The sequence below is a fragment of the Diabrotica virgifera genome, chromosome 8 (assembly GCF_917563875.1).
Source record: "Diabrotica virgifera virgifera chromosome 8, PGI_DIABVI_V3a".
Classification (NCBI taxonomy): domain Eukaryota; kingdom Metazoa; phylum Arthropoda; class Insecta; order Coleoptera; family Chrysomelidae; genus Diabrotica; species Diabrotica virgifera.
The window spans coordinates 229,326,260-229,338,025 of record NC_065450.1 but is presented as its reverse complement, the minus strand read 5'-3'; the positions used below and the strand labels follow the sequence as shown (position 1 = coordinate 229,338,025).

The 11,766-nt window shown below is 34.2% G+C and overlaps 1 protein-coding gene across 1 annotated transcript; it reads left to right on the top strand.

Annotated features, from left to right (window-relative positions):
- Nucleotides 1-9,844: 9,844 nt before the first annotated feature.
- Nucleotides 9,845-11,131, top strand: LOC126890344 (E3 SUMO-protein ligase KIAA1586-like). Its single transcript, XM_050659217.1, has one exon. It carries the CDS (start codon nt 9,845-9,847, stop codon nt 11,129-11,131), a length of 1,287 nt encoding a protein of 428 aa, XP_050515174.1.
- Nucleotides 11,132-11,766: the final 635 nt, after the last annotated feature.

The window sequence follows — 11,766 nt, the reverse complement described above, 5'->3', positions numbered from 1 at the left end:
GAAAAGTGTTGACTTGGCGAGAAAGCTCTATAGAACAAAAGTTACTTAAAATTAGTCAGTTTACCCATTTCCGGACTTATTTTGGACATATACTTTTTCACCCCCAAGAAGGGGTGAAAGTCACCCCCAGGGCAAAAGCACACATCGGCACAATATCACTTTTTTCTTTGACATGGAAGCTATACGTATGCCAAATTTCATGTCAATCCAAGCGGTTCTTTAAAATTTAGAGCAAAAACCGTGAAAGAATGGACTATTAGCTTTCTTGGGTAATTATAAAAAATAAAGGTCTCTTGTCATATTTCTGAAAAGTTGATAGTTTTCGAGTTATAAGCGATTTAAAATCTGAAAAATGCGAAAATATGCATTTGCGATGCTTGAAAACTCTTAAGTTTTAATAAAATGACAGATCTTTTTTATTTAAGATGACCCAAAAATGCTAAAAACAATATTTTCGCGGGCACAAAAGGTGATGTTTTGAATTTGTTAAAAAAAATATTACAATTTCTGCCCAAAAATTTCGCCCGGCACCCTTCTGATTTGTTTATACGGAATATTTATTAAAAATAATCCACAAAAAAACCGAATTAGAACAGTCAGATACAGGCAGCATAAATCCGGACCCCAGAAGTGTCATAGGTTTTCGAAAGGGACCCTCAGGGAAATTAATTGGTGACCCCTGGTGTAGTTGACAAGGAATCGCACTGTCATACTTCTGTTTTTATTGCAATTGCTTTTGTGCTACTTGCTTCTGTTGGAAGCAAAGCTCGAGATCCATCAATAGTCATTTTTGTTAATCGGATTAGCTCTGCCGGTATATCCTGATTTTTAATTTTAATAAATAATTTATTTTTTCAAATACAGTCAAATGCTTGTCTGAAGTCTACGAATACGGTGTGGAGTTCTATGTCATATTCGAGGCATTTCTCGATTGTATATGTGGAACGCATCTGTAGTGCTTTTGTCGTCTGCCATCTCTGAATCCTTGCTGGTAGTCCCCAACTTTTTCTCTGTGAGTTGAGTGACTTCTTGTCTTATGAGCAGAGTCAGGCAAATATGCAAGCTGAAAAGTAAGATATATGCGCATATATATGCGTATTATTTGTATGAACTATGCATGTATATGCATTTATTTATGTCAAATATGCATGTATATGCACTTTATAACACTGATAACACTTTATAAATCGTTTAAATATAATCATTTTATAAAATATTAGTTAGAAGCTTGATAGTATAAAATAAAACAAAGCTTTTAAGCTTTGTATACATATGTTTGTATATAGAAAAGCTCCGTTCTACATCCACCGAAGTTATGAGAGCGTATTTAAAATTATTCTAAACTTTAGCCTCTACATTTAGTGTTTCATCCAACACCCCACTTAAAGCATTTACAACCTTAGATAGAAATATGAAACCAGTATTTTTATCCATGACTGAATATATTTTTTTTTGCACCAATTTGACACTCAACAATTTTGCATATTTCCAATTTTTTTATTAGTTTAACTGCTTCAATTAAAGATTTAATTTTTATCCTGTAGCTAATGGATACAACTTAGCACAAAATCATAGTTTGATTTTATGTATGAAAAGTTGTTGTGGTACTATTTTATTTTTCATCATTTATTTTGAAAGTGTAAGTGGTTCGGAAGAATCATCAGCTAATTCTATTATTCCTGGCTTCAATTCAGCAAAATTTTCTGCATAAAACATTAGAGCCCCCAACCAAGTTCCCTACCTAGTAACAATAGGTTTTGGTGGAAGAGAAAGATTTGGCAAATGTTCTTTATACAATTGAGATCTTATAGGTGCCTTAAGTAACATTTGTTTCATATTTGAAATTAAATTATTAACAAGAGGAAATTTATTTCTAATTGCTTCGTCGACCCTATTTAAACCATGACGTGCTATACAAGTTGTATATACTAAACGTGGATAAAAAATTTTCAAATTATTTCCTACTTTAACCATGTCAGATATAACCATCTGAAAGAAAAAGCAAACATTTTCCGTTGGGAACAGCTAAAGGAAGAAAAAATTTGCTAAACTGCTAAATTTAAAATATTTAGGTTTACTTTTTAGTTGTAATTGTATTTACTTACAATTTTCCTGCACGGTGAGCACAATACTTTTCCCGTAGCAATGACTAATTCTGGATATGCCTTGATCCACGCAGACACATTCGCTTCTTTTGACATTTTAACTACACTTGATAAAACTTTTTATCATTCTGTACACTCCAAAATCACAAAAATAACTGCTCAAGTTCACTACATTGAAAATTTCCTTACCTAAGTTAATAAAAGGTCAATAAGAGGCCCCAATAGGCTAATTTTGGGAATTTTTACTTTCTATTTTCAGGTTCCTATTTAAAAACTGTTAAGGGATTACGATAAGAATACTATTATTTTGGAAACATCAGATACGAAAGGTATTTGAACCATGAACCAACAAATAAATTCGTTTTGAAAACCTATTATATGCACTTTATTTTTAAATATACGCTATATATATGCAAAATTTAAGAGAAAATACAAAAATATGCATATGCACCCTTGCATATTTGCCTGACTTTTCTTATGAGGTATGTTAGAATTTTGTATGTTGTACTCACTAAAGATTTACCTCTACTGTTGCTGTTTATTCGCGGTGTGCAAGTACTTGGAAAGGGAAACGAGAAACGACCCTGCGCGAGTCGTGGAGAAATATTGCAACTATCTTAAATAATTCATATTGTCAATTGAAATTGTCAAATTGACGTATATTTCATACCTTCTGTCAATGAAGCAGAAAAATTACATATTGCTCCACAATATTGATATGATATGCAATTATTATATAAAGGTAAATTTAATTAATTGTATTTTGCTTGCAGTACTGCATTTTAATAACTAATTTTATTTACTACATACAATTGTTGATGTTTTCATAACATAACCTGAATCTTATTTTTTCTTCTTATTATTTTTTTTGGACTATGGCCTTGACAATTATCCAGTAACCAGGACTAATATAATTGGCCAATATAATTAAAAGTGCGAATAATAGTACAGAGCGTAGAAATAGGGGTCGCTTTGCCGAACTTGCACGGTCCCAATACTTAATTATTATTTCTTTCCAATCCTCGGTCATTTCTTCTGCTTCCCGTAACTGTGCATATAGACTGATAAATTTTTAATATCATGAAGGCAGGCATCAGATTAAAAAAGAGAGAAGAAAAAGATAACATACATATTATAAACTCTTCTTCTTATTACTGCGCTGCCTCCTTTCGAAGGTTGACGATCCAAATGGCAACTGTAGCTTTGAAATCTACTGCACAAAAAATTGCTGTCAAATCTGCTCAGGTCCTTCAGCCACAAGTTCTGACATCTTCCTACTGATCTTTTGCATTGTCCTTTACCTATCAATATGATTTGAAGTAGTTCATATCTTTCCCCTCTTAACACATGGCCCAAGTATTCTATTTTTCTTCCTTGGATTATTCTTAGTAATTCTTTTTGTTTGCTCGTGCGCCGAAGTATCTCATTGTTAGAAACTTCTAACATATTTAACATATAAACTAAAAACAATAAATTTTTGATTATTTCTGTTCTGTTCAGATACACTAACTTGATTTCCAGATCCGTAATAACTTTATGAATATATCCTGCTCGCTTCTAACACGTTCATCACCAAAAATAATGCTGCACCGTTTGGCGCTAAACTTTCATAATGTCATATACTCCCATCAACTAATTTAAGTTGGAATTAGTTTTCCTGGTTGACTAGGAAGAACTAATTTAGAAGACGACAGAAACTGAGTTAGCGTGTTAAAGACAATCGTCGATCAAGTGGGCGATTTGGATATTATTTGCCATAGCGGATGTCACTGAATCAAATGCAGGTTAAATACTATGATTTACTGAGTTGACTAATTAAATTATATAATTAATTATTTTTTATATCAACGAACAGAAAAAGTGCGGAAAATTAACAGAGCCGATCGTGCTGTTAATCTTGTGAAGCTTATCTAAAAGTTTACATAAGACAAACAAGAAAAATTTAAAAAATAAAAAGAGCTTATGTTTGATTTCAGAGATGATCCACCATCCCCATACGCACATAACTCGAAAAGGATTAACTTAGTTAAAAAACTCTATAGAATAAAAGTTACTTAAAATTAGTCAATTTACAAATTTCCGGATTTATTTTGAACGTATCTTTTTTCACCCACGAGAAGAGGTGACCATCATCCCCCAAGTAAAATCAACCAACGGCACAAGTTCAACTTTGAACTGGAGGGTAAGTAGAACCTAAATCCAAATTTCCATGCAATTCTGAGTTTACACTGTAAATTACACTACAAAACGGTCATTTACTGGGCTATCTGTAAAATACCTCATTTTTTAGATACTCGTCAAAGGTTTTGAACACAATCATTACAACATTGAAATATACTAGACGTGTTTTTTTTTAGGTAATATAAGTACTTTTAAAACCATCTCCATCAGATTTTCAAACGTAGTTTTCCAACGTAGTTTTCAAAACAAGAGCATTAGAAAGCATTAAAATATTTTGAATCCTTTTGATGTTACAAAGCCTGTTGTTATTTGTGTCCCTGTTTTTTATTTGTTATGGGTTAATTGTAAAGTACCTATACTGCGTTCCACGGTCACCTTTCAGTACTGACTCTTATGAAGGACAGTGTTGCCAAGAGATAATAATATTTATATTAAATAAATTTTAAAGTATTTTTATACCTCACTTGATCTATTAAATTTGTCAGTATGTATTAGAAATCTTGTAAGCTGTCAAAGCAAAGGGAGTTTAGCTCGGTGGTAGCGCGTTCGACCGCAGATCGAGAGGTCGCCGGTTCGAATCCGTGTGTTATCTAACTTTTTTTTTATTTTTAGTATTGTTTTAATAACAATTTTTGGAAAGTAGTAAGTAAAAATTTGTTTAATCTTTAAATACAAAAATAACCTGTTGAAAGTATATTTATTTCGTTGAAATCATATAATAGAAGTATAACTTCTTATGTGCGTACAAAGTACACGTGTTAAAAAGTATATTTTTAAGGCACTCATGTGAATTGCAGAATTCGCTTCGCTCATTCTGCTAACTTTCACATACGTGCCTTAAAATTGTACTTTTAACACATATCATAAATAACTATTCAATATAATATTAATCACAGGCTAATTATAATTAATATTCAAATGATATATCTTTAATATCGTATAAATATCTTTCATAGTACCTATCTATGAATTATTTAAAAATAATAAAACCCACAGATTTTCAAATCAAGATGTTTTGGACTTCTGTAATATTCTATTTAGACGGACTTTAAGTTCTTCTGCTTAAAACCGGCAACACTGAGCTGCAAGGTTCCATGAGTTTTATATTGGGATATGCTGCCCACACTGCAAAGTGGCTGCGAAACGCAGAATAGACGGCTTTTATTATAGACCGGGCAGTATCGTCGCCCCCGCTATCGAAATTATTCCGATTCGATTTTTTGCAGAAACTTACTCAAAAAGAGGTCCTTATAACACATCAACAGGGTGCCGGGCGGTGCCGTGGTCGAAAAATTGTTTAAACAATTTTTTTTAAACGAATTCACAAAAATAATTTTTTCATTTCAAACAAATTTTTTTTAGATAAATTGGCTTATTCTGAGCAATAAAGGTCTCTTGTCATTTTTTTCTAAAATTGATTGTTGTCGAGTTATATGCGATTAAAAATTTGAAAAATGCGAAAATAGCCATTTTCAAGGCTTAATAACTCGAGTAAACATTATTATTATGAAATTCAAAAAGTGACCAAATCAAGTATCAAATCCCTTCTTCAAGGTCCTGAAGAGATCTTTGTCATTATTTTATTACAAAGCTGTTATTTTTAATTATTAACAATTAGCGCTATAGTCCAGGATGTATCCGTCGCCCCCGTTAGTGAAATTATTCTGATTCCATTTTTTTGCAGAAACTTACTCAAAACCAGGTCCTTTTAACATATCCACAGGGTGCCGGGCGGTGCTATGGTCGAAAACTTGTTTAAACAATTTTTTTAAACTAATTCACAAAAATATTTTTTTATTGCGAACGATTTTTTTTTTAGATAATTTGGGTTATTCTGAGCAAAAAAGGTCTCTTGTGATTTTTCTCTAAAATTGATTGTTGTCGAGTTATATGGCTATTTTCGCATTTTTCAAATTATAAATCACGTAGGTATAATTCGACAACAATAAATTTTAGGAAAAAATCACAAGAGACATTTTTGCTCAGAATGTCCCAAATTATCTAAAAAAAAAATTGTTCGAAGTGAAAAAATTATTTTTGTGAATTTGTTTAAAAAAAATTGTTTAAACAATTTTTCGACCACGTCACCGCCCGGCACACTGTGGATATGTTATAAGGACCTGGTTTTGAGTAAGTTTTTGCAAAAAAATGGAATCGAAATAATTTCACTAACGGGGGCGACGATACATGCTGGACTACAGCGCTAATTGTTAATAATTAAAAATAACAGCTTTCTAATAAAATAATGACAAAAATCTCTTCAGAACCCTGAAGAAGGGATTTGAAACTTGATTTGGTCACTTTTTGAATTTCATAATAATAATGTTTAATCGAGTTTTTAAGCCTTGAAAATGGCCATTTTCGCATTTTTTAAATTTTTAATCGCATATAACTCGACAACAATCAATTTTAGAAAAAAATGACAAGAGACCTTTTTTGCTCAGAATAAGCCAATGTATCTACAAAAATTTTGTTCGAAATGAAAAAATTATTTTTGTGAATTCGTTTAAAAAAAATTGTTTAAACAATTTTTCGACCACGGCACCGCCCGGCACCCTGTGGATATGTTATAAGGACCTCTTTTTGAGTAAGTTTGTGCAAAAAAATCGAATCGGAATAATTTCGCTAGCGGGGGCGACGATACTGCCCGGTCTATTAATTCTATATTAATATGTGTGCTTTGTGTGGATTGCCACAGCTTTTTCAGTGGAACGCTAACGTATGCTTTCCGTAGGCCAACGAACACATTTTCTATGAACTAATAACTGTTAACTAATAACTATTTTTTTCATTTTTTTTTTTTTATTTTAAGTCCAAAAGTATGCTATTTCCTCTAATTTTATTCTCAGCGTATAAATCCTGCAAATTTACAAGAAACCTGCTAATAATTTTATCGCACCGAATCCCGAATTTATCGGGGCTTCCATATTAGCATGAAAATCGACCGAAGTGTCTGGAGGCTGTTTAGGCGAAACCCATTAATAAATTATGCATCGGAAACTTTTCTGATCCAGATCCAGGAATAAAATTTTAGGGTCGGAGGAACCAACACACTTGTCACGGGATAATTTGATCCCTGATGAGGGTTGTAAAAAGGGTTATCAAACAGGTCACAGTCTCTTACGGCTGGTAGTAGCAGGAAAAGGAATTATTTATCAATTTTGATTTGAGGTGTTAGCTTAATTAATTTTACTAATTATGATAACATTTTATGTTTATTAGTATGGTTGTAGTATGTTACCAAATTGGAAGAGCTGTATTATATATTTAATGATAAAGAGGGAGATCCTCCTGGATATATGACAGAAAGAAATTACTAGAATATTATATTTCAAATTTTAACAAGGAATAAAAATTAACCTAAAAATGTTTTGTAAAAAAGCGAATTTCTGTCTGCATAAATATACATAATTATATATCAATTATGATTTCACTATCTGTATCATAATGAACTTCATTATGATACAGATTTTCATTACGATACAGACTTTTAACCAATAGAATCGCGATATGGCAATGAAGGTGCCACACGCGCAGTGACCAATGACGAGTCAAATATATACGCTTTGACAGTTCTCAATATGTAAACAAACTGACAAACTACTTAGTTTGTTTGCGTTACAAAATTAGTAAATTTGAATATATTTTTTGTTGTGAATGATCATAGAAAAAATCGTGTATAAAACTTGCATTTAATTATCAGTATGAAGCTCGTACTCTATACGAAACTCGCCGCTAAGCGGCTCGTTTCGTATCCCTCATCATGATACTATAAATAACAAGATAACATATTGCACATCCGGAAGTCGTGACGTAACTGGAGACCGGCAAGTTCGTAATGATTCCTAATCATTCGTAATGTCCGATTACTTTGAATTATTCGCGGTTGTATTTTATATTTTATCTTTGACAGTTATTTTGACTGGAATCTCGACACTAAATTCTTTTCGAATACATTGAAGTTTAATGTTATTTTGCTAATTGAATACTTTCATCACATAATGCATACAAATCCCATTTAACTTTAACAAGAATTCAAATTCAACTTCCGGTCTCCAGTTACGTAATCAATGCGCGAACTCGGATGTATTTGAGCTACGGGAAAATACTATCTCTTTATTTAGAGTATCATGTCCCTCATACTTGCTTCATAATGACCATCACTTAATGCTCGTTGCATAATATACTATTATTTGTTTTCTGCATTTTTTGTTGATTTTTGCGCTAAATTAAATTCTTTTCTTTTAAAATCGGTGAATGTTATGTTCGTTGATTGTAGTACTAGTAGCTTTGTGAAAATATATTGTTTGTAATATAAAATTCTGAAAACATTGAACTTCTGTTTCTAGATGTTTATTATAAAGTTCGTTGGGGAAGTAGAAAAATACCCTCAATTGTATACCTAATGCTCACTGTATACAAATTATGCTAAAAACGTAACAATAGGGTTTTTCATCGATTGTCATTTGTTTCGAGCTTCCGTCATATGTTGTATAGTCTGTGTATAATATTAATATACACGGATTATACCACATTTGACAGAAGCTCGAAACAAATGACTGTGAATGAAAAGCCCTATACCGTACTTTTCAGAGATCGAAATAGTCGTTTTGGTTGATATATAAAAAAGCGTTCTTCCTGGTTGGAAGATGTGAGCAAACTGAATCGACTAGTGCAGTGTTGCCAGGTGAAATTTATAAAAGTTACTAGATTTCACTGAAAAAAATCACTAGAATTTCACTAGATTAGGCGCATGCACAGTCAGTGGTGTAGTGGAGCCGGAGCGGTCCGGAGCGTCGCTCCGGCACAGCTTTTGAAGGGGGAGCGGCGCTCCGGCTACGATTTTTTCAATCGAATTTTTTATATAGGACAAAAATTGTTTTGTCCTTTACTAAGTAATTTTTACACGTTAGTTATCGTGGTTAATCAGTTAAGGCATACGCAGCTACGATTAGGTAGTTCGTAATTGTAAGCGCAAAAGTTGAGCGAGCGACTGGCAGACGGGATAGTTGATGGATAGACATGATAGACATCTCAGCGGTCCGCGCCCAGCACTACCGTGTCCGTGTCACCACAACCCTCCCCCCACCACGGAAGGAGGAATAGCCACAACAATATTGAAATATTGTGTCCTTCTTATCTCTCGCCTCTCCCCCTCGATTTCTCTCTAGCTCACTCGACGCTCCGATCACCCGCGCCCCGCCCGAGGAGCGGTAGCGGAGCGAGCTGGCCCTGTACACTGTAGACTGGGGCGATACACACGGCAGTGAGAGCGGCAACAGACTGAGTCGCCGGAGTCGCTTCCCCCACCACTTAAATCCACTCCGTAGCTACTGCGCATCTCCAGCCCACCCGGCCATGCTAATCCTGCTCAGTTGTAGTTGCGTCTCGTCTGCTTTGCATAGTGCACGTGCACTGTATATTAATTTAGTGTTTCTGCTCCAATTATTACGTTACGTGTCGCGGATACCTACTGGAAGAGGTGAAATAGTTTTAATAGTTGTGTTATCTTTGCCCAACGTCCAAATCTGTTGACATAAGCTACCTGTAGTATCGCTATGGATAACTCTAAACCTAAACAAAAAACTTTAACCTCATTTTTTAGTGCGTCGGTGAAACGTGAACTAAACACGTTAGGCCTACCTAAAGGAACCAAGCAAGATAAATCCAATGTTGTTTCGGTTGATGAATTAGCGATTGGAAACTCTTTAAATAAAAACGAACAAATAAGTGAACCCAGCACATCAACGAATAAGGAAAAAGAAACAAAATGGCCTGACGTTTGGACAGAAGAGATGTGGACTCGTAAGAAGGAAACTTATCCTTGGATAGATTGCAAAGAAGGTAAATTAGGCTGCAAAGTTTGTTTTGAAGTCACAACTATGGGTGCTTTTAAGAAAGAACACGTTTCTTTAAGTCATGAGTGGCGCACATTTCAAGTTAGCTGTTACGGCTCAAACCGAACTAACCAGCTCAAATCACTTAGAAAAAAAATTATAGAGCACAAACAGTCCAAAGCACATAGTACTGCTCAGGCCATTGTTGAATCCTCTCATAAAAATCCTATTACGCAATTAGTTGATTCTGCAAATACAGCTCACATGGAATCAACTAAAGCTATTTTTAGGTCAGCTTACTACATAGCTAAGAACGACCGACCATATAACGATCATTTCGGTTTATTAGAACTTCAAAAACTAAATGGAGTAGATATCGGTGTAGGCCTTCATTCAAGATACAGTGCTGTAGAAATTATTGATCATATATCAAAAGAGATGAAGTTAAGAATATTGAATAAGGTTAAGGAAGTTTCTGGGAAAATTTCTATCATTATTGATGAATCCACCAGCATAAGTTCAAAGTCAGTACTCATAATTTATTTGAAGTGTGAAATAAGTAAAGAAAAGTCCCCTAACATTTTGTTCTTAGATCTAGTTGAACTTCCTGATCAAAGGGCCGAATCTGTTTTTAACAGTACACTTAAGTCCCTTGAACAATATGGGTTTGACAATGGTTATTTAAAACAGAACTTAGTTTCTTTCACAAGTGACGGGGCTAGTGTTATGTTAGGGAAACACTCAGGAGTGGCAAAGAGGTTTTCAACTTTGTACCCTGATATAATCGTTTGGCACTGTTTAAATCACAGATTGGAATTGGCTATTGGGGACGCAGTCAGCGAAGTGGCCGGAGTGAATCATTTCCAGATATTTATGGACAAACTGTACTCGCTGTACAGCGCCTCTCCAAAAAACAAGCGTGAGTTAAAAGACTGTGCACAAGAACTTGACATTCAGATGAACAAAATCCAAAGGGCCTTAAAACTCACGATTTGGGTAGTAGGCTAATTTTCAAAAATTTTCCGGTAGAGGTATAGCTCCGGCACAGCTAATTTTACCACTACACCACTGTGCACAGTAACACATTTTTCGTTACTACGCATACTCGTAACCATAGGGCTTTCCTAGAATTTTCAGGGGATTTCCCTATTTTTGAATTATCCAGGTTAAAACGCAAAAAGACCTTACAATAATTATGCTCAAGTTATTATTCCAAGCAACCGTAATTCAATTAATATTTATAATGGTAGGGGAGCCCAAGCGGGGATTTTTGCAGTTACTCGAGCGCGTCAGATTATCATATGGGGAGAAACCTGGTACGCTGCAGATGAACCTCTACCATATATTGGCTCTTAACACAGGGGAGTTCGTTAAGGGGGGCCCGAAAAAAAAATCTATCCTTAAAAAAACTCGAAATTGTCAGATTAAGATAAGGTAAGTTAAGTACATGCAAAAGAGCGTATATTTCAAAAGTCTGACGATTTGAGCCCGGCGTAATGAAATGGGGGAGTCCCAAAGTTTCACAAGAAAAAAGCGAATATTTCGCGAAATAAATGACAGATCGAAAAACTAAAAAATAAGTGCTCAATATTTTTTAAAATCTATCGAATGATACCAAACATGACTTCCCATGGAGAGGTGTG